This window comes from Rhinolophus ferrumequinum, chromosome 6 (assembly GCF_004115265.2).
Source record: "Rhinolophus ferrumequinum isolate MPI-CBG mRhiFer1 chromosome 6, mRhiFer1_v1.p, whole genome shotgun sequence".
NCBI lineage: Eukaryota > Metazoa > Chordata > Mammalia > Chiroptera > Rhinolophidae > Rhinolophus > Rhinolophus ferrumequinum.
This window is the reverse complement of record NC_046289.1, coordinates 76,182,574-76,207,010: the sequence shown is the minus strand read 5'-3', so window position 1 is coordinate 76,207,010 and position 24,437 is coordinate 76,182,574. Positions and strand designations below refer to the sequence as shown.

The 24,437-nt window shown below is 31.1% G+C and overlaps 1 protein-coding gene across 5 annotated transcripts in view; it reads left to right on the top strand.

Annotated features, from left to right (window-relative positions):
- The window catches only part of NOVA1 (NOVA alternative splicing regulator 1), a 141,111-nt gene that overhangs the window by 113,998 nt on the left and 2,676 nt on the right, over positions 1–24,437 (top strand). For 3 of the 5 annotated variants that reach the window (XM_033108642.1, XM_033108648.1, XM_033108646.1), the window contains 2 exons: positions 3,942–4,013; positions 24,038–24,437. The exon at positions 24,038–24,437 is cut by the window's right edge and continues 2,676 nt beyond it. In XM_033108642.1, coding sequence (XP_032964533.1) covers positions 3,942–4,013; positions 24,038–24,437 — 472 coding nt within the window. The remainder of the gene's footprint in view (positions 1–3,941; positions 4,014–24,037) is intronic. The other 2 variants (XM_033108643.1, XM_033108647.1) reach the window with 1 other exon arrangement.

Genomic DNA, 24,437 nt, shown 5'->3' with positions numbered 1-24,437 from the left:
CTTATGTTAAAGAAAAAAAGGAGCTTAAAAAGGCATAGAAATTGCAGATGAGATTAGTGAGGAAGCGAAATGACTCAGGAGTGGTGGAAAGATACAATATAGGGTGTTAAGATCCTAGTCAATGAAAATTAGGAGTCCAAATAGGAGATCACAAGTTTTTCTGCAATGAAAAGAAGGAGACGATGGGGGCAAAATGATTTGGAAAACTGAAAAAAGTTGTGATGAAGTCTGTTGCAGTAGATGAAGCAGCTCATTCTGGGAAGTCATGATTTCTTTCAAGTAATAAAGAATACCAAGTTGAAAGATAAAATATATTGAATTATTGAAGAGAAGAATAACGTGTAGAATAGCAATTATGACGAAACTAAACTGTGGAATAAGAAATTGTGAAAGACCTGTTGATATTGGACAACACAAGTTTATGTTAGGGCCAAGTGAGTCCCAATACTTTAGACATTGGTGGGAGGGGAAGAGACTTGTCAGAATGAAAAACCAAACACAAAAATTACATATTTAAATATTTTACCCATTATTTTTTATAGAGCAGTATACAGATTTATTTAACAGAACAAGAAACAGGTTTGGAAAGGTGATTACTTAAGTGATATTACTCAGCTAGTAATAGATTCCAAATTACGATTGAAATTTATTGTTCATTGCTGTTTTCACTATACCTATAAATATCAGAGGTTCTTGACAGTCCATTACTGTAGATTTGCTTGAAGGTAAATTGTATTTATTATAGAGTTTATTTATATTAATATTCTCTGGTCCAGCAAAACTGACATTTGTTAACAAGAATGCATCTTATGATTTGTAGTTACTTTTTAATTCTTAGTCTCAAAAACCTAGTTATATGTACGTTTAACTAATGCCTATTGTTAACTTGAATTTTTAAAAACTATATTCCAAAGAATCCACTATTTTAAAATTATAAACTACTTCAAATTTTTCTGCAGTAATTCATCCTTCTGTGTTTAAAGCAGAATCCTTAAACAGCCATTCAATTCATGTAAACAACAATATTATTTTCTGTGTTAAAGGTAAAATTGTGCTTAAATAATGTGCCCTTCATAATCACTTGATAAATGTAAAAAAAAATTTTTTTAGAGGCATATGTCCTTTGTTGCTATATGGAGATTTAATTACATCTTCATGATATATATTAGAAATTTTACTAAATGCTTTTTAACTTGAAACCACTAAACTCAAAGTCTGCATAGTAAATAGGAGTTAAGATTTTGTTTATAAAATATTAGGGAAACAAACATACTGTACATTGAAATATTTCTCAAGGATTTTTCTGTTCTACTTATCTGTGTGGTTGAGAACAACTATCAAAGCTGATTCATTAATCAATAGAAACTTTTAAATTAAAGGCATTACATTTACTAGATCAGTTTTTGCAGCTAGTATTTTAAAAAGGACCTGAAATGCAAGCTTTCTGAAATCTCCTTATTGGTATGTTAATTTGTAGAGGTAGGAGACTGAGTTTTAAAAAAGTATCTATATGAAAATAGATAGCTAGAAAACTCATTACATGTTCATTTCATTGCATGTTTATTATTTTAGGAATTTAAACCAAGAAAATATATTTAGAGATAATCTAATGTTTTGACAATCTTATCCCTTGAAGCCCAAGCATATAATTTTCACTTATTTATTTAAAATATTAAACTGTAATTTCTTATAGTGTTTAATAATCAAATCTTTAATGATTTTAAACATATTAATATTGTCCCAGAAGATTAAAATTGTTTTTATTTCTGTGGGAAAGAAACGGCATCAAAATCATTAAGGACAATGTTGATGAATATGAGTTGTATCAATTACTAATAATACATGCCCAATATTTCATGTATATGCCAAACAAAAACAAAAGTATTGAATAGAAGATACTATTAATCTAAGTGACTACAAATTTGGAGACACTGATATTATTACTTTCTCCACATAGTTCTCCGCAGTATTTCAGACCTTGTTGAGAATTCATATCCAGGGCAAGGTGGATGTCATAGTGAACCTGTGGTACTTCAGGTTGATTTTACTCTGATGGAAATAAAAAACCACAACACACAAACCTTGTGCTGGGTTCATAAACCTAGGTCAGTGAACTTGGAGTCTAACCTATATTGGGAGAAATGGCCTCCAGATTTATTTCACATCTACTTAGTCAGCAATCTCATCATTAGGATAGGATTAGTACAAAGGAGATTTTTAAATGTTTGCTAACTATTCACAGGAATTCTCTGCAATAACAATTGTACTCAGAGATGGGAAAATAAAATCTTTACTGTTCAAGTCATAGTATGTATAGTAGTAGCATGAAGTCAATAGCATATGTCCCAGTATAGTGTTGCAAGGAAAAAAGAATATTAGGGCAATTTTTAATGACTGAAAATTCAACTCTCTCTTGAGAAATGACAGGAATTGATTACAAAGAACAAAAATATAAAACAAAGGATTTGAAGATTTTTCCTTCTTTTATGAAGTTTTACATCTGAATGTAGCTCCCTTCCCCCTTTTAAATATGATATAACAAAAATCTTGATATGACTCAGCATTGTCTAGTTTTCCTCAAAGTATCTAAGGTTTTAATTTAGGAAGAACTAGGAATCACCCGAGGAGTAGACTATTTAAAACATGACCTGATACTTTGTTATTGGAGAACAGTGAGTTAAGCAGGAGCCTGTGAATTTCTTATTCTTTCTTTTACTCTTAACTGCTTTATTCTACCCAGATTAGAACTTTTGCATTTTAAATGCACAAATATGGCTATATTAAGTAATTTCACCTACTTTTCCTGACACTGCTGAACCTTTAAAGTTATGCTTTTGCTCATATCTGAGTAATTTTGATGGGTATATATTAATATAAAACATAACGTTCATGTAGAATTGTATCTATACTATAAAACTACCCCATTTCACCTATTAAGAAATATTATCTATTGAGGGTACTATTTAAGTAATTCTATTTGCCGAGTGAAAATATACTTTTTTAAAAAGAAAAGAAATCTTAACATTTTACACTTTATAAGTTTACTCTTTTAGACATGAGAAGTTTTTAAAATATTTTGATGAATTATTCAACAAGTATGTTATGCTGTCATAAAACATTTTATATATAGTGTGTATATGTGTTTAGAAGTGAAGTGGACAATAAATACGATTCCTAATACTTTTGTGCTTATTTTCAACACAGGCTGATGATGCTACAACATATTTCACCCTTCATCTATAGTAAATTTTTAGTGTTTAGCATGAATGATGAAAATATTATGAAAGTTTGTTAAAATGCTATTACTTACTTGTTTATTAATATGAAGCTAATGTTTACATTTTCAGACGGGCTCTAAATTAATTAAAAATTAATATTTAGAAGATAATGTGATTTTAAGAACTCAGAACTGCAAATTTAATTGCTTTTAAGTATGGATCCCTAAATTCATGTGGAATCAACTTGTTGGTGATGTTCAGCACATTAAGTAGGTGGATAATTTTATGCCAAAGTAAACTTCATTTCACCACTTCTTCCAGTCCCCGACTGTATTCATTGATAGGACAATGACTCTTTCAGTTTTACTCATTGAATTTCTTGAATTTTTGTTTGACATCTCTTTTCCCCCAAGAAAAAAGGGAAAGAAAAGAGACTACTATTCATGAATATGGTCAGGATACCTTTAATACTCATGTGAATTTTTATCAGTCACCATCATGATTTCAAGTCATGAATTTATTTTTACATGCTTATGCATGCGAATTTACATGCATTAGTTATTTAATTGATCTTAAATTCCATTAAATTTGAATGAATAGGAGAAAAAATTGTTCATAGGATTTTGTTCTCGTTATATTACATTTTATTTTATTTTGTTTTATTTAAATAATCAGTTTAAGGCTTATAAAGGTTGATTTGCTCCTGAACTGCTTTGTTCCCAGACATTGCCATCTTCCCCAACTACCACCAAGTCCTCTCCATCTGATCCCATGACCACCTCCAGAGCTAATCAGGTACAGTATCATCCTGTCATCTACACCATACTTTTCACGGGTGATTGCCTGCACACTGGAGAAAAAGATACTGGTGGGTTAAGGATGTGTTCGTTCATTCACATGTGTGCACCATGATCAGATTCCAAATAACCTGAGGAAGAAATATCAGTTATTTCTGAAAATTTATATGCATTTTTTTTTAACTTTAGATAAAAATATACGCAGATGGTAGACTATTAGAATTTTGGATTTTCCCTTTAAAATTATGATGACTTTTTGGAGCTCCAAGGGTTATTTATAGAGTTGGTGTTTATAATCTCCTTGAGTGTTTCTGAATAGGATTCTTGGTATATAAGTTAAGAATATCATATATGTAAAAAATAAATGTATAAATATGACTTATTGAGCAAAGGTATATCTTTAAAAGTGAATGCATTTTTATTTGTTTATTTCAGACATTCCTTACTATGTAAACAGTTTTAAATTTTGGATGAAAAGCATTTCTAGCAGTCTAAAAGAAACTGAAAATTGGTATTTGTGATCATTTTAATGCTGTTTAACAATTCAGGAAATTATATTTTCTTAGAATTCAATAGTAGCATTTTCTTTGCTGGAATGGCAAACTGCATTTAGAAATATATCTTATGAGTTTGATTTGATGATTGTTTTGGTACTGAATATTTGTAGGTCATTCTTCAAAAATGTGGTTATTTTTTGGCACATTTAAGGAAATCATTTAAATATTTTATGTAATTCAGAGCCATACTGTAACTTTACAATGTTGAAAAGATATATTTATTAAAATGATTAAATATGTTTTCATATTGTCTGAGTTGAGCTTCATTTAGGTGAGAAATGTTATTTTCTTTTAATATTTTCACTTTTTTATTAATACAAGGCCTTATGGGATTATTTAAATATTAAATAAGAGCTTATCTTTTTAATATGTTTTTCATAGGGTTGACTAATAAATTAATTTTTAACTATATTTGTTAAATATAGTAACTGTGCCTTTTGCATATGATCTAATATAAGACTATCAGAATTCTTCTGCCCATTTATTGATTCTAATACTTTTGCAACCTAGGAAAATTTTTGAAATAATAACTGGAAGCAAAACTAACAATATTTTATTTTATAATAGGAGCTTGATTTTTATTTTACACAGTAGCATTCCCTTCAGACAAAAAAACTTTATAGTGCTCACATTTTAGCCCCAATAAATTGGTTTAAAAAGCACACATCTCTAGTGATGAAACCCAGCACTTCTCTTTGAAAGAAATGGTACTATATAAAGTGAAAACCAAGCTTGTATTATTGATGCATGAAGTTAAAAAGTGTATATACATTTTCACTTTACATACCTTATCATTTACACGATATAGAAAACTATTGGGAAAACAACTGACTTTATGTTTTTGATATTTCTCTTGTACGTCATCATTCTTTCTTTTCCAAACAAAACAAGACAAATGAGTACAACTGTAATAAAAACAAAACTAATGTTTTTTTCTCAATGTAAAAAGTAAAAAATCCTGGCTCTAGAAAGAAAATCCATCTCAATAATTTTGCCTGTGAAGTTAGATTTTATTTTCTTTCATTTATTTTACATGAACATGAATTTTTATAAAATGATTTCTTAAAAAAAGGTAATTGTATGTTGAAGTTTATTAATATTTTTACCGTCTAGATATGTTACTACATCCACCTCTGCCAAGTCTATTTATTACTTTTTTAACATGATATAATAAGTCGTTTGTGGTTTTATACTCTGTCCACTATACTCAATTATATTTATTAAACGTATTTTACTTATACTCAGTTTTCTTCTGTTCTTGTACAAACAAGCATAGTATCTCCTAGGTAACATGAGGCAAAATAAAGAGGAATAAAACAAAATCCTTAAACTCATTGAAGGAATTGTAGTTATCATCCATCTTGATGTTATTAGTAGTTCGTAATTATTTTATTGCCTACAGTATTTCCCAATAGAGTCTACTCATGTTGTTAGAAGGTAATTTGGTTCTTGCTGTTCATTCAGACTTTAGATAGATAGCTCAGTTGTTTTTCTTGTGCATAGCCCTAATTAAATCAGCTTCACTATCCTGTATTGACTTAGATCTGTAAGGGTAACCAAGATGAAAAATTGGTTCTAATATGATAATCTTAACCTCTCCGTAATTAAAATAGACTTTTAAACCTGTAAGACAATAACTTTTATTACTGGGTTAAGTTTGCTTTATTCTTACCCAACAATTTAGTAGATATGTCTCTAATTTTATAACTGGAAGAAATGGTACAAACCCAGAACTTTCCGTTTTAGATTAAAAATTATTATTTATGTGTTCTAGCTAATATGATACCCTCTGCTGTTAAAAGTAACCATAAGCTTTTTTCATGTGAATTTATATAAACCAATATAAAATACATCCAGACAACGATTTGTTATTGTAATCAATAATAGCTAAATGAGTTATGATTGAGTTCTATTTCCAAAATTTCTCTATGTTACAAACTAATATGATAAAAAGAAACAAGGGACTGTTAATATTCAGAAAACCCAAAAATAAAAAGCACAGAAAATACCTCAAAGGTTTTTATCTTCAGTTTCAACATTTAAAAGTTGTGTTTTTTTTTTTAATGACTACGTATTTCAATACTAATGAATTTTACTTTCCTACCCTGATGTTTGCACAGATCAGACTGACAGAATAACTTGTTTCCACAAATCATACTGACAGACTATGACTACAATGTTGTGACTCTATAACAGGGGTGTCCAAACTTTTTTCAACGTTTTTCACCAAGGGCCATATGCGGTAAAATACACAAACAGCCGGGCCACTCACTCGAGGTGAAGTACGTGTTGCCTCACCTGGTTTATTTAAGTAAACTAAATATATTTCTGGAATTTGCTGTGGGCCAATTAACAATGGATGATGGGCCGCAGTTGGCCCGCGGGCCGCAGTTTGGACACCCCTGCTCTCTAATAATTTGCCCCTGAAAATTGAAAGACTAGCATATGACAAGACTTATAGAATGGAGGCTAAAAGCCAAGATGAGCCAAATTGCCTATGATCACATCCTTGTTCTGCCACTTAATTTGTTGAGTAAATTGGGCCTCAGTTTCCCTTTTTTGAAATTCAGATAGATCCTCATAGGGTTGAAGTAAGAAACAAATTCATTACCTGTTCTTAGAATAATACAGTTTCTAAAATGTAATATTCACCATATTAGGTTATTTTTCTGAAATATCTTTCAGGTAATAATGAAAAAGAAAAATATCCTTTAAGAGAGTAAATGATACAGCAAGGGATCAGACATCATGGGGCCATTTAAATTGTCCCTACCACAACTCCCCATTATCTCTTGCTCCTTCCTCACTCCCAACTGATGACCTTAATTACTCCTACTTCACTGAGAAAAATGAGCAATCTAAAAAATAAAAACTTTCACAAACTCACACCAACACATATACTTAATCAGCCAGCATTTATACCCACATAGTCTACCTTCTCATCTATTACCATAGGTAATAGATCTTGCAGTCAAACTACAGACCATATCCAATTTCCACCTCAGCATTTCCACTTGCATAGCTACCGTGTTTCCCTGAAAATAAGAGCTAACTGGAAAATAAGCTCTAGCATGATTTTTCAGGATGACATCCCCTGAACATAAGCCCTAATGCATCTTTTGGAGCACAACTTAATGTAAGACCCAGTGTTACTTTCAGGGAAACACGGTAATGGACATCTTAAATCCAACAAGTCCAAAAACTACTCCAAAACCGCTCCATCTATATCCTACCATCTCTGATGAACGCAACTCCATATATCCACTTGTTCAAACCAAAAATCTTGGATCCATCCTCATCATTGCTTTTTTTCACACCTCAAATCCAGTTCCTAAAACAAATAAAAATGTTGACTGTACCTTTGTGTGTGTGTGTGTGTGTGTGTGTGTGTGTGTGTGTGTGTGTGTAATCTTAACCACTTCTCATCAATATACCGTTACCCTAGTCCAAGCCTGAATTATTGCAATAGCCTCCATTTAGGTTTTCCTGTCTCTCTACCCTTGCACTCCAAAGTCTTTTCTCCATTGAGCAGACTGAATGTTCCTTTCAAAATATGTCATCTAAAACATTTCTTTGCCTACACCCGCAGTAGTTTCCCATTTTGCTCAGTAAAAGCCAATATCCCCAAAATGACATCCATTAATTTACAAGAGCTGGCCCTTGCCACATTACCTCTTCATTTCATTTCGTACCACTTACCTTCTCATTCACTCTGCCACAGCCAAATTGACCTGCTTGCTTTTCCTTGCAGACATTAAGTATGTTCTCACCTCAGAATTTTGCTCTTGTTTTTCTCTCTACATGAAATTATCTTGTTTCTAACATCTGCTTGGCTAACATCTTCATAACCTTCAAGTCTTTGTTCAAAATTCACCTTCTAAATAAGGTCTACCTGACCACACTATTTAATATTGCAACCTGGCCTCCCCTTATCTCAGTACTCCTGATTCCTTTTGTCTTACTGTTTTTTCCATTACCTCATAGAATACTGTACACTTCACTTATTATGTTGTTTATTATGTATCATCTGTCCCACTTTCTTAGAAAGGAACAATGTTTTATTCTCTGATGTTTCAGAAGCACAGCCTAGAACATAATAGGTTCTCAATAAGTATTTGTTGAATAATTAGTAGTATTAGTTGGAAGAATAGGCTTATATTCTTTAAAGTTTATATTCTTTAAAACTCAATTTTTTTACTTTTGAAAATCCCTTCAAATGAAATTTTTCGCAGAAGTTCTCTAAAAATATAAACAAACTGCAAAAATAATAATTTTTATTAAATCCATAGATTAAATTAATGGGACATAGCCTTCTTTGTTATACTTCTATTTTACTCTTTGTAGTACTCAAAGCACAGTTTTAAAACTAGTAAGGATCTTGTCTCAAGTATTGTCATAATTATCCAACAGAATGTTTAAATTCATTTTCTTCAGTGTATGTGTGTGAGTTAAATGTTTGTGAGTGTGATGTCAGGATAATGTTTTTTGGAAGTGTATTTAAGAAAGTCCTAGAAAAATAGTGAAATCCAAATGCTCTTTTTAAAGTCAATGAATTTCTTGACTTTATCATATACATTAGATTTTATATACTTTGCTTACTATTGGGATAAACCTTATAAAATTGCTGATATTTGGGTTCAATTTCTTATGGCTCAACTTAGTGTATATCATATACATATCAAAATCTCCCAAAATTCCCAAGAATAAAATGAACAAAAAACCCCCCCCAGGATCCATAGTAAGAGAATTTACAGTTTTTATAAAGACATAAAACCTTCTCAACAAATAGACTTATAATGACTTTGGAAGGAAAGATTTAATATCATAGAAGTATCAAGACCTTTAAATTAAAATATAATTTATTGCACTTTTATTTTTTCCCAGTTTTCTGGGAGAGAGAAACAAGGCAAAATAATTTTAATATTCATACTAAAAAAATAAATGCCTGAGAATTACCATGATATGATTAATAAAAGAGTTACCAAGAAAATAATAATTTGTGTGGGGTAATATACTTCATTCACTTAGTATTAAAATTTACTATAAAGCTATCATAGTAAAAGCATTGCGATATTAACACAAGCAGATATAATTGTGAAGCATAATAAAGATTTCAGAAATATATCCACATATATATGGGAACTTACTGTATTTTATCATACATTAAGAAAGGTAATGTAATTTAGGAGTTAAGACAACTGTGATCTCAAGCCATAATTCTAGTTTTTAAATCAAATCTTTGCCACTTACTAATTTTCTGATTTGAACAAACATCCTTAACTTGACCATGTGTGTTTTCTCATTGTGAAATGTGAATAACAGTGCCTACCTCATAGGGTTGTCATGTTTCTTAAGTGAGTCAATACATAAGAAGCATTTAGAACACTGTCTTGTGCAGAGTAATATTTAAGTGTCATTTTAATTCATTTTAGAAAAGGTTGTTTTATTTAATAAATGGTGCTGTTATATTTAACTATCTACCTGAGAGAAAATAATTTTATACCTTCACCTTATACAATATATGAAAATAAATCTCAATGCATTCAAGATTGAATTTTAAGACTATTTGATGAAGTTACACTGTGTGAAATCAAGTTGAGAATTACTTTCTTTAAAGAAGGAAATCCAAAACAGGAATTGGTTAAAAAATTTGAGTATACAAATATTTTATATTTTTTGGTGTAGCAGAATGCACCATTAATAAGCAGACGATGACAGTATCCTTGGAAAAACTATGTTGAACAGATAAGACAATGAATTAGTAACTCTACATAGAGCTCCTAGATTGATATAAAAAAAAGGGAAAATAAATATATGAATCAATATCATGAGATTATACTTTTTTTTACCAGATAGACAATATTTTATGCTTGTATATAGCACACATATATCATGAATGCAAAAACTAATCTGTGTATGTGTTTACAAATTAAACGTCCTGGCAAAAATTTAGACAATCATCATTCTTACACAATGTTGATGTAAGAAATACTATAACATTACAGCTTTTGAGAATCTATCCAGTAAAACTTAATACACTAATACATAAAAATATGAGACAAGTATGTATATTGCATATTGCATATATTGCAAGGATGTAAATTATATATTATTTGAAGGGGCAAAAGTTGAAAAAACAACCTGTCCTTAAACAGGAGCATGGCAGAATATTACATGATGAAGCTATTAAAAATAAGGAGTAAGAGTCTAATAAATTAGCCTAGAATAGTGTTTGTAATATATTAACTAAAGAAAATTAAGCTTGCATATGGCCCTATTTTTAATAGTCAAAAGACATCTTGTGTTCATATATCATCAGGGTGATGGAAAGGAATATGAAGTTTACTAACTTTTTATATCTACATCATTTTTTTTTTAAACTAAGAGACTATGAAACAGGATAGAAAAAATAATGACTTCAGTTGTGGTATATGCAGTATTTTAAGGAATATAAAATGGGAATTTCCCAAAAGATTGGGAAAGATTGGACTGTCTTTGACATTATATATCTATTTAAGCAGCTTGACTCCTTCATTTCCTAGCCGTGGGACACTTTATTAAGGAGTTGCAAGAAGGGTCAAAAGAGAGAGGCTTCAGGCCTAGAGGAGGTACTTACTAACTGGCAAAGGAAATGGCAGTTGTTTCATATTTTAAAGCTATGCCAAATTAAATGGTTGTGTAATATTTGTAACATTGTTTCTTAATTTTTCTTAATAGATCAAAGGTTCTCTAGCTTTATATCAAAATTACCTATGGAGATTCTTATTTAATAGGTCTAGGATGAGATTAGTCATCTGTATTTGAAGACTTAGAAAAATGTTTCCTGAAGCCTCCTGAGATGTGTTGGGAAACACTTTTTACTGTATGAAACATGCACATTAGTTTATTAAAAATGATGACAATTGTGTACTATATAACCCTTCACAAATTTTAACTCAAGGCTTATTTCATGAAATAACATATTTGGAATGTTATTTGAAAAACTAAAGAATAAATACTTGGTTTGTACAAAAGTTGAAGGGTAGGTGTTAGTTTTATCATTGAGAACAGCAAAGGTGTACTAATCAATCCAATTTAATTCTATGAAGGAGTATTATACGAAGGATGATTATCTTTTCAGATAGCATTACTAGTCTTTTGACTATTACCAAATACAGTTAGAGATTCCCTTACCTTGGAGATATTTATGTGCAGATTACACTGGTATTTTTTTTTGGTTTCTTTAGCAATAGTCTTGCCAGAAATTATGGAAGGGGGTTAAATGAATGCTTCCTAATCGTATCCATTCCAGTGCAAACTTCTAAGTTTGTTAGTGTGCTTTGTTGTGTAGATGGTATGACCTTCACACCCAGTGATGGGAATCAGAGGACCTCCCTGAGGGCAAGTTAAGAATTGCTGCTGAAAGCGTCATACCATTAATATTTTCAGTTTAGAGTTACAATATACCATTTGGTAAATACCAGGATATATGACCTTCAAAAGTCACTCTTAATGGTATGATTTCATATGAAGATATATGTGTTTATGGAAAGCCCTAGCTGTTCAAGTTTTCAGATTGAAGAAAGTGGCACACTTCAGGGGAAAACAGTTAATGAAATAGTCATTCTGTAATGTTCCTTATTTTATATCCCAGATACGGCTCAGGCATTGGTAAAAATGCATAGAATGCTTTGTCCAGTAGTAGCTATTCAGTCAGCAGATTTGCAGTATTCTTTGTCTTTCTGGACTACCTAGTAAGTAAAGGTGGTTTGTTTGTTTCATCAGGGTTCTCCCTGCAGTCATAGCTGTGGTAGTTGTTGCACGCAGCAAGTTCTCAAGACAGAACACTATACGTGCCTTCATATAACCAAAGCACTTAATGCCTGTTTATGCCAGACATGTACCAGTCTTCTTGCTCTGTGTGTATGTACAGTTCAATAGAACTTTCCTTATCTTGCCATATAAAGCCATATAAAATGGAGCCAAATAAAGCCTCATAAAATGCAGAATATTTAAAATAGGAAAATTGGGTAGTTATCAAGTTCATTTCAACATTTTTAGTTTTTTAAAAAATGCTTGGAAAAAGGAATGGCTTTGCATATTCACTCAGATAGATTAGTTGTGCCAGATTAGGGAGTTTGATACCTGCTCACTATGGAATAAATAGTTGTTTCTTGTTAGTTTTTCTTGTTGGTTGAATTAGATGATTAGTAAATATAAAATACCTACAAACCACTAAAATTTTTTATCTTTGATTTAGGATTATTCAAGATGATAATAAATTGATCTTTTTCATCTTTTCTGAAGCTAATACCTTATTATACGTTTTATTGGTGTTTGGTTTAGCTATTGTTTTTCCTTCAACTAGATGATACAGTCCTTAAATTGCTATTTAAAAATATTTTTCAAAAAAGAAATGTTCTGTTTCATTAACAAACTTCAAATTGCTTTTAGCCAAATTATAGAAGTTATAATACTAATGCATTTTTATTTGTGATTCATTAAATATTAGAAGTGAACTACTCCAATCTATATATAGGAAAAGAACTTTGTTTTGTGACTAATAATGTATTTTGTTAAATTACAGACATTCTTTTGTTGCCTTTTATATATTAGTTAATATTTGTTTGCTTATCCAAAGTATAAATAAAATAATAATTCATGACATTTTCATTTTCTTAATGACAGTCAGTTGTGATAGTAAATTATCAACTTCCCTTTACTAATAAGATACTGAAGTGCAGACACCTATTATAATATTTTAAAAAACAAGTATTACCTTCACAAAAACTGTTGGTGAAATCAAAAAATATAAGAAATGTTTAATTAGATGATTAGTAAATACAAAATACCTACAAACAATTAAAATTTGATTTCAGTAATATAAATCCTGTCCAAATATTGCACATATCAATCTTTTCAACTAATTAATAATAATATTTAACTTTAATGATAAAAATGGCTGAATCAAAGATATATAAAAACAAAATATAAACCTAAATTGTGAAATTTTTCATAATTAATTACCTAACTACATAAGTTTAAATAGAGGTGGATTTTCTTAGTTGAGATATTTACTTCCAATAATATCTCATTAGTTTGGTTTACATCATAGAGAACTAAATCAATCTCTGAACAAATTCAGAATTTCCAAAAGTTTTATATTCCTAGGTTAACTTTGTTGTTTTCCTAAATAGCCATTTACCTTAATTACATGGTTGTTATTTAAAACTATGATTTTAAATTTTCTTATTTTAAAATTTGAAAGTGTTTTCTAAATCTACTTTTCTGTTACTTATCAACTAATCTTTATATACTTTATACCTTATAATCTTTAAATATTTAGTAGTTTTTATTATACCACCTTACTATAAATTTCATGGGAGTGAGAACTTACTTTTTTAATTTACCTCTGTATTCCCAACATCTGGCACAGTACCTGGCACACCATAGGCACTTAATAAATAATTGTGTGCTGAATACCAGAAATGTACTGACTTTATTTTAAATGAATTGTTTACTCTGCTTTTGTAGGATTTATTTCTTCAGAAGCATAACTTTGGGATAGTTTTTCCTTATGTTACGCGGCTTTTAAAAAATTAAAACAAGACAGTTTATATGATAAGGAAAAAATGCTCATCTGAAATCCAATCTCTATTATTCCTTTTACTTCAGTTTTACCTGCATAGAATTTTACACTGTTTAATCCAATCTCTACATATATATACTGGGGGTGCCAAAAAAATGTATACAAGTGGACATTTTGGTCAGCGTTGCACAAGCAGTAGTTTGCCTTAATAATCAGCAGTGTCTGGACGCTGATGGTAACCACTTTGAGCACCTCTTTTAATGTTGCAGAAGTCAAACATGACTTGTATTCATCTTTTGTTATTGGTATATATTATTACAGTTTAATAGTTTTTCCTTTCTTAAAATGTGTATACAGTTTTCTGGCACCGTGTGTGTGTGGTGTGTGTGTGTGTTCACATACATATACATATATATATATATATATATATATATATATATATATAAATTAGGCATTGTTATTTTCCACATTCCATAAATTTTCTAATTTATAATTTTATACTTTATAATTTAATAATAATATTAGTTTTCATAGAGTGTATATAACATTTCCATGTTTAGGATTATTTCCCAGAAGGATTTCAGGAAAGGGAAAGATTATGTTCTTTGCATAAATTAAAGTATGCTACAGTGTGATTTTTCAAAAAGCAATATATTTTGTAGAAGAAAGAGATTGATAGTTAAGCCATTCCCTCATCTACATTTGGTTTGCTTTTTTTTCTTATTAATTTTGCTACTCTACTTTGAATATCTTTCATTATTTTAGAAGTTAAACATTATTTTGTCCTACAAAGTTCTTTACTGTTCACTATTTATCAAATTGTTTGTCACTTTTACCTTCCCCTGGATTACCTTACCCATTCCTATGGTTTTAAATACTGTCTCTATGTTAACTCAGATTTCCTCTCATCTTCAAATCCACACCCAATCACTTATTTAACATCTTCACTTGGGTGTCTGATAGGCATTTCAAACTTAAGATATCCAAAATATAATTCTTGATTCCCTCTATCCTTATATTTCATACCTTTCTCATCATCCACTTCAATGAACACATCTCTTATGTTCGTAGCTATTTTTCACTATTTACATTGATTTTTATGACCTTTATAAAATTAAAAACATTAATTTTCATGTAAAAACGCCACTGTATTTCAAATACAGTTTTTCACTAATCAGAATTAAGAACACTGAACATACAGCACTGAAAGAGCTAAAAAGAGAGGGTTTAAAATAATAATAGAGCTTTTTGATAATTTGATGCATGGATGATGACAAATAGGACTTCCAGAAATTTAACCTCAATTTAGTAAAATCTGCTTTAGTGAGCATTTAGAAGATAAAAGCCCAAATTATTTTCATCAGTAAATAATAGACTGCCCTATAATAGTTTATCATTTATGACCCTCATGGTTTCGTCATAATTGTTTGACTTCTAGTAGTTTTCTTTTTTGATATAATTATGTCTAGAGTGCTTATCATCTCAACATAACAGGAATGGTTTGAAGGGCTTTCTTCTTACCTATAAAGAATAGATTTTTCCTATTTTAGTTATCCTAATTGAATCCCTCTGGAATGTAATGGGATATATCTTTAAAATATGCAGTAGTCATCAAAAAAAAACTAATACTTCAAGGGGAAAAGTGAAAAAATGTATTAAATAAAAAAAATAGTTAAGTTAAACTTTCTTTGCCTTTAGAAATTTCACGAGGATTATGGTTCATTTTCTGTCTTCTTTCAAAGAGACACAAAAAAGAAGTATGCTGTCAGTCATTCTCTGTCATATCTTCCAGCCAGAGGGAAAAATAAGTGTGGCCCTTTGGAAGAATATATAAAATGAAGTACAATGTCCACAAAACTTTTAAAGTCAATTATTTTGAGGTAAAAATGCAATTGCTTGAAGCAAAGCAAGGGGTGGGAGGTAATTACACCACTTATGAATTGTGATTATGATTCGGTAGACACTGTCATTTGAGCCATCTTATTAATTGATCCATTTCATTACTTAGTCAAGTAAGCATTTATATATTTGTACTGTAGACTTTTAGAATCAACCTGACCACATTTTGTATGGCTAAAGAAGCAGCCACAAGCTAATGAGTAAGAAACTACAAAATGACATAGGAAAAACATAATACAAAAATGAAAATTTAAGTAAAAGCCATGTAGTGCATATTTAATTACCATTATAATATTACTGGATTTTTAAATGATTATAAATCTCTGTTACTGATTTCAGCAATTTTATAACATTACGACATCTATATGTTTATCTTTTTATATGTATGTCAGTATGATTGCAATATAATCATTGAATTTTATATTTTAGAGATGACAGAAATTTTTTTTTTGTTTTAAGAACCCAAAGTCATATTTTACACATACACACACACACACACACACACACACACACACACACACACCTGCATGGCCATGATGGAATCTTTCATACAGTTTATTATTAGTTATTATACAAATGTATGTTTTATTTTGGCTTTTTTTATTAAAATTTATTGGGGATCACAATAGTTAGTAAAATCACATAGGTTTCAAATGTACAATTCTGTAATATATCATCTATATATCATATTGTGCTCACCATCCAGAGTCAGTTCTCCCTCCCTCACCATATATTTGACCCCATTTACCCTCATCTCCCACCCTTCTCCCCCCTTACCCTTTGGTAACCACTAAACTATTGTCTGTGTCTTTGAGTTTGTGTTTCCTTGTTTGTTTGTCTTGTTCCTTTGTTGCTTTCAGTTTTATATCCCACATATCAGTGAAATCATATGGTTCTTGACTTTTCTGTCTGACTTATTTCACTTAGCATAATAATCTCAAGATCCATCCATTTTGTTGCAAATGGCACTATTTCATCTTTTCTTGAGGCAGAGTAATATTCCATTGTGTATATATTACCACATCTTCTGTTTCCAATCATCTGTGAAAGGACACTTTGGTTGTTTCCATGTCTTGGCCACCGTAAGTAAAGCTGCAGTGAACATCGGAGCACATATATCTTTATGGATACATGTTTTCAAATTTTGGGGTATATACCCGGGAGAGGGACTGTTACCATGTACCAAAATTAACTCAAGATGCATGAAAGACCTAAACATAAGACCTGAAGCAATAAATTGCCTAGAAGAAATCATAGGTACCGTGTTTCCCTGAAACTAAGACCGAGGCGGACCATCAGCTCTAATGCGCCTTTTGGAGCCAAAATTAATATAAGACCCAGTCTTATTTTACTATAGTAAAACCAGGTATTATATAATGTAATATAAAACAGGGTCTTATATTAATTTTGGCTCCAAAAGACGCATTAGAGCTGATGGTCCGGCTAGGTCTTATTTTCGGGGAAACGGGGTACTAAACTTATGGACCTTGGGTTCAAAGAGGATTTTATGAATTTGACTCTAAAGGCAAGGGAAGTAAAAGCTAAAATAAATAAATGGGACTGTATCAAACTGAAAATATTCTTCACAGCAAAAGAAACCATCGACAAAATAAAGAGGCAATCAAATGAATGGGAGAAGATTTATGCAAACAACGCCTCCGATAAGGGGCTAATATCCAAAATATATAACGAGCTCATACAACTCAACAATAGAAAAACCAACAACCCAATTAAAAAATGGGCAGAGGACCTGAATAGACATTTCTCCAAAGAGGCTTCATTTTTTAAACTGTTACCCAATTGAGAACTTCAAGGACAAATAGGAAATGCAAAATTAAATAAGATACTTCCCTTCAGAAAGATAAAATTTTTAAAGAGATAAATATCTGTTGCACTCTAATATAAGCCAACATAGGATAAGTAACATAATAAGAAATATAGAAAAGTACTTTGACACTTCTAGTTTTAGGGAACCGGTATTGAGTTTACAAACTATATTGTATTTAAACTGCTCTTGTAAGACATATAAGATATCAGAAGTCAAAACTGTATGAGTTTTAAGGTGAAGAGCAGTGCGGGTATATAGGTAACATTTCAGTCAGTTGGTACAAATGAATAACCAACAGCAAAGACAGAAAACTAATGTAGACTATATTCCAGAACTAGCGAGTAAAGTTTGGATTCAGCATAAGATACTACTAGTCCTGGAAGATGAAGCTGGGAAGACAAGTTGGGGGCAGAGTATGGAGAATGTGGAATACCTAGATAGGGAGTGTAGGTCATTGAGCGGGTAGCTGAAGGGGAGTGTCAGTAAAGGCTGCTGAGGAGAGTTTTTCATAATGCTAAAATGAAAACTCTTCATCTCGTTTTACCAAGCCGTCTGATCTTATAGCTGATGAAACTGAAGTGATTTGACAAAGGTCACACAGCAGAGCCAGGGTGAAAGGTCATGTCTCCTAACTGCCAATTCTAGATTCTTTTTATTATACCGCACATTACTTTAGACAGGATAAAACAGTAGGGCTGGGCAGGAAGCATTTCATGGAGGAAAAAGATCAACACTGCATTACAGGATGTAGAGATCTAAGGAGCAAGAGAAGGCACAGATGGCTCCCAGGTTTAAAACCAGGAGTTGGCAGTGGGTGGGGGGTAAGGATATATGAGAAAAGACAGCATGGTATTTTATGAGAGATATTAGACCTGCTTATGAAAACGGGACTGCCTTTGATTTGGTTATAAGAAGTGAGGAGATTAAACGGACTAGTAGTGAGTTAGAAGATCTACTTTTTTTTTTATTGTTTCTTCATACTTGTATTCATGTAACTCTGTGTTCATATGTTGTCAAATCAGTACTTTGCAGAAAGGTAATTATTTATGTATATAAAATCTATAATCGAAAGAAAAGATACAGTTTTTTCAGTTTACTTTTGTCAACAGTCAATATAGATCCCCCAAAATGACACAAGCATCTCCACTGGATACTACTAAATGGTGCCTCAGTAGCCTAAGGTGTAATACATTAGGGAAATGAAAGAGGTGTATCCTGTTAGATTATGTGGGATATCTCTTAGTAAAAGGTAAATTAAGTAATCAATTTGCGTCTCTTTACCAGAGCTATGACACCTTGACTTTTAGAGTATCAAGAGATACAATAAAACATTAATATTTCTTTTGGACAGGCAGTTAATACATAAAATAACAAGAACATAAAAACATTTTCAAAGATACTATTTGGTCAGTTACAAATTATAGAAATTCAACTCAAAGTCACTTAATCAAAACAAAAAAAAAGGGGGGCATTATACTGATTCTGTACTGGCTTTAGACATGGTGAGATTCAGGTGCCAAAATGCTGTCAGAAATCTCTCTCTCCACTTCTAGAGTCTCTTTTTATCTACGGTAATTTTATTTTCAGTCACATTCTTCCTCTTTCCATATGGTGATGACAAGATTGTCACTAGTAAGGCTTATGTTCTAGGTTAGAAACACAGGTATCTCTATTCCAACAGTTTCACCAGATTCTCAGGCTAACTCTTATTGGACCATCCTGTGTCATGTACTCAATCCTATGTTGGTAACTGGCTGAATGAATGAATGAAATAACACTTACCTACTATTAATAGGAATTGCTTTATAAATGTTAGGCCATACATATGTAGTAGTGTAAGTATACATTATGGTATCCCTAATAAAATAGGCCATACTATTGAGATATTTTAAATTATCATGGTACTTGTTTCACATTTATTTTTAAGGTATGGCTTTCTGAAATAATTCAGTAACTTTTCTGCCATGATCACAAAAACGTGTGATGCCTACAGAGACTGTCATACCTTTGTAAGACCATACTGAGTGGAGTTCTTATTTGGCAAAGGAGTTGTTTGTCTTAATGTTTATTTTTAATCAGAAACATATCGATATTAAAACCTAATCTATTAGCTATTTTTAATGCTTTCTATAGGATTGCCATAGAGGTTCTTTTTTGTGATTGCATATTATCACTGCTAAAATGGGTTTCAGTTTGAACAGGAACTTTCCAACACAGAAATAACAGATGAAGCTTCTGGGAATGTCTGATAGTAAAGAATAGGTTACTGATAGTAGAAAAATGTGGAAGACATTTAGATAAATGTGATCATCATCTCAAAGATTTTCTTACCCCCTCTCCTTCCAGTTAGACAGGTGTCTTCTTTGTATCCTTTGTATACTTCTGTACCAACACGTTTAAGACTTTCCTGCACTTACACATTTACATGTCTGTTTTCTACAACTAATGTAAAAATTCCTTAAAGGCAGGAACCGTGTCATATATCGTTTATCTCCAGCTCCCAACACTGGGTGGGCCTGGGCCGCTCAGTAAGCATTCCCTAAAGGATTGGATGGATGCTGGCAACTATATAGCTCATAGCTCTGAAGGGAAAACTGATTTGTAACTGTCAAAACATACCTGATTTAGTTGATACGTCTTACACCACATAATTTGTATGCTATTTAAAATCCAGTTGTTTTTTTCCTTACAATTCTTTAGAAATATGTATATACACACACATATATATACACACGTGTGTGTGTCAGTGTGTTAACAGACTGCATCAGTGAAAATGAAGCCATACATATGATTAAAATTTGCTGTTTACCATTTCAGTGGGGATGCAAACACTACAAATACACAGACTTTTCCTTACGAACATGCTGTATTGCTATATCTAAGAAGTAAGCAAATAGGCTATCTCATATAAGTCTTCATGCTCCTTTTTTCTTCTAAGCACCCCGCCCCCCTCCCCCGCCCCCTTCCCAGTGTCAGTTGCCTGCCATCTCCAAGCTTCCACACTGGTGTCTCACTTCTTCTTGACTCTGATCTAACATATAATATGAAAATAAAACACCACTCTCTCTGATACATTACACCAAGGAATTAATTTTTCTTTTTGTCTCAACTTCTTTTCAGAGTCAGTTTTCTGTGTCCATATTAGATTAATATGAAGTATGCAAATAGATGTGGATATATTTTTTCATTCTTCAAGGAAAAAAAGAGAGTGTAAATCTAAGAGGTTTTTAATGTCCTTGTGTCAAAAGTATAAGTCAGGTGACATATTCCTTGGCAACGCTATTAAATATTTATATCTATTAAATTTGGAATTTAATAACTTTGCATTTCCTTATATTTGTAATTTCTAAGATAAATAATCTTATGCAGAATTATTACTATCTAAAGTTAGGAAATGCTACATATTATAAATATATGCAATCATTAATGTCTTCTCTTAAATCATAACACACCTTTAGTTATATGTGGACAAATGCTAGTCATACCAACAAAATTTGAGGGCCACATCAGTATTTCGTAAAACAGTAATTATGGCTGACAACATTTTATATAAGATTACATCAAATGGTTAAAACTAATATCCTGGGAATAGTACTTACTACATAAAGATATCTTTGATATAGATGATGTGGTGTAATTCTTTAATTTGCAAAGATACGGACTTTTTTGAATATGTTTAGTTTTATGGAAAATCCACACACCATTTTTGAACTATACATTCTTTCAGAATTTTTGAATATTGAAAAGAAAAATTATTAAAGGGAGAAATAAAAAAAGAAAGGTAACATGCAGTTATGTAAATACTAGCCACACATTTGCAAGCTCTTTTGGAAGGACAGAACTAGTCCTAGAGTTTAAAAAGAAAGCTGTAGAGGTAGTAAATACAGTATGAGCTTGGTATGCAGTATATTAGAAATTAATAGCGTCATCACACATCTCATAGAAGCTTAAGGTGATTTTAGAGTGGATATTATAAAATTTTATATTTAATTACTTTTACTGACAGTCTATAGGATAGCTTTCATAACCTTTCATGTGCTCTTCTCTTCCTGGGTTATAATCACAAAGGTAATTATTATATTGAGCAAAACAACAGTGATACTATATTTTTAACGTAAAATAATTTAAGAATAGCTCTTTTGAAACTTTTGGTTGATTAATATATTTTCCTTCCTAAAATTTTTTTTAAAACACTATAGTTTTAAAGTATATAAATGTTTTCAACAATATTTTATTGCAAAATTATTCTCATTTTGAAATGAAATATTTATAAAATATATTTAACATTCAGATATTTAAATCCATAAAGGTAAATTTTCTCAATATTTCTAAATATTTCATATTTAAATCTTTAAAGGTAAAATTTCTCAATATTTATCCAATATTCACAGGATAGAATGTAAGGATGATTCTAATTCATCTTTGTAATTGGTGTAAGATGTAATCATGGTTTAACTTTCTAATTATGACACTTTCACATACTTCAGCATTTCAGACAAATAATTTTCTACAAAAATGTGAACAAAATTAACACGTTAAGATTTTCTCAGTCTGCTTCTTGAAACTTAATGCATTTAATCAGTGGGAATACGAGGGATATATTTGACATTCCTAAGAAATGTTTCTAGAAGATGTAGATTTTTTCAATAAAATAAAATGGTTTTATACACAAATCAAAATGAAACAAAATTCTACTGTGACTATAAATTATACGTTTGAAAAGAAAAGTGTGTGTGTATGTGTGTGTGCATAATATATGCAAATATATTTATGAAGTGACCCAGTGTAGAATTTGAATTTATAGTTTCACCATTTGCTACCTTCAAGAGCATTTTGCCAAAAAATGTGTGGCTCTATTTCTTTAAAATATTCTTTACCGAGAACGGTGTTTTAGAAATAGCACGGTAATACTTGCGAAAAATTAGCTACTTAAATATCTCATAGAATATCTCAACTAAATTTCTGCCCAAAATGAACAAGTTGTTTCAGCCTGCCCATTTTAATGTCTGGAACAAGGAAAGCAGTTGCTTCCTGCTTTATCAGTGACAGCACCCACAGTTTTTCATCTACCTAGTGAGTCATAAAACTGTACTATTTGTATCTTTGTTCTACCAAAATAGAATTTTCAATGTTGCTATCTACATACTAATTTTAGGGGCTGTGGAAGATACTATACTCATTTTATACTTTATCTTATACTAGAGTTGATTGTGATTAAATAAATCAAAATATGCTGGGTTTGTGGCTGGATGTTTCAATACAAATTGGCTAAAATGCCTGTACTTCAGATTGGTACGTTGGATTGTTACAAGTATTCGTGTGACTACAGTAATTTTTCAGTAACCTTTGGTGATCTGGTTGTAAGCCCTATTTTCAAACATGTAGCTGTGACTGCCAACAAGAGATTTATCTACCTAGTCAAAATAGTCATTTTACAAATTTAGACAGAAGAGCTAGGTAATACTCTCAAATAGTCTTAAAGCAATTGAACATTTTTATATTATCAATTTTTTAGAAATATTTGTTATTTTTATAAGATTATATGTTGTGGATCAGTTTAGTTGAAAAACTAAAATACTACTAATTATTTTATTGATCTCCATGTCTGAAAATGCGACATGAAACAAGAAAGGTATTGAATAACACAAAAATTACTAGGTGATAAGGAACATGAAATTAATGTTTCGAAAGGACTCAAGGTAGAACTTTCATCTTTTTTCTTTACTCACTGCTTTTATAATCCTGTACTCTTTGGTTTTGTTTGTAATAAAGCAAGTATATTCTTAAAGCTACAATAGGTGAAGATTCATCGACAGCATTTTGATTTTGGAGCTTTAGAAGAATGTCGCCATTAATGTATGGTTATTATTCCCTTTTTTAAAACATACTAATTTCTTATAACTTCTGCAAAATGCCCAAAGACTCAAGGAAAAATTTTGTTCAAAAATTTAAAACTGAAAATTGTTTATTTCCTGTGAAAATCTAATTTTACAAGATAATTGTATTAAAATGTGATCAGTCATTTTAGAAATTGTGCTATTTCTGTCTTTCATAAATTATATTTTAACTAATTTTCAATTTATTATTTTACTTTTTCTAGGATAGCAAAGTAATATAATGTATGTGCACAAAACAGAAGTATTATTTATACGTATTTTTTTTAATTACAGGTAAAGATTATAGTTCCCAACAGCACAGCAGGTCTGATAATAGGGAAGGGAGGTGCTACTGTGAAGGCTATAATGGAGCAGTCAGGGGCTTGGGTGCAGCTTTCCCAGAAACCTGATGGGATCAACTTGCAAGAGAGGGTTGTCACTGTGAGTGGAGAACCTGAACAAAACCGAAAAGCTGTTGAACTTATCATCCAGAAGATACAAGAGGATCCACAGAGTGGCAGCTGTCTCAATATCAGTTATGCCAATGTTACAGGTCCAGTGGCAAATTCCAATCCAACCGGATCTCCTTATGCAAACACTGCTGAAGTGTTACCAACTGCTGCAGCAGCCGCAGGGCTATTAGGACATGCTAACCTTGCTGGCGTTGCAGCCTTTCCAGCAGTTTTATCTGGCT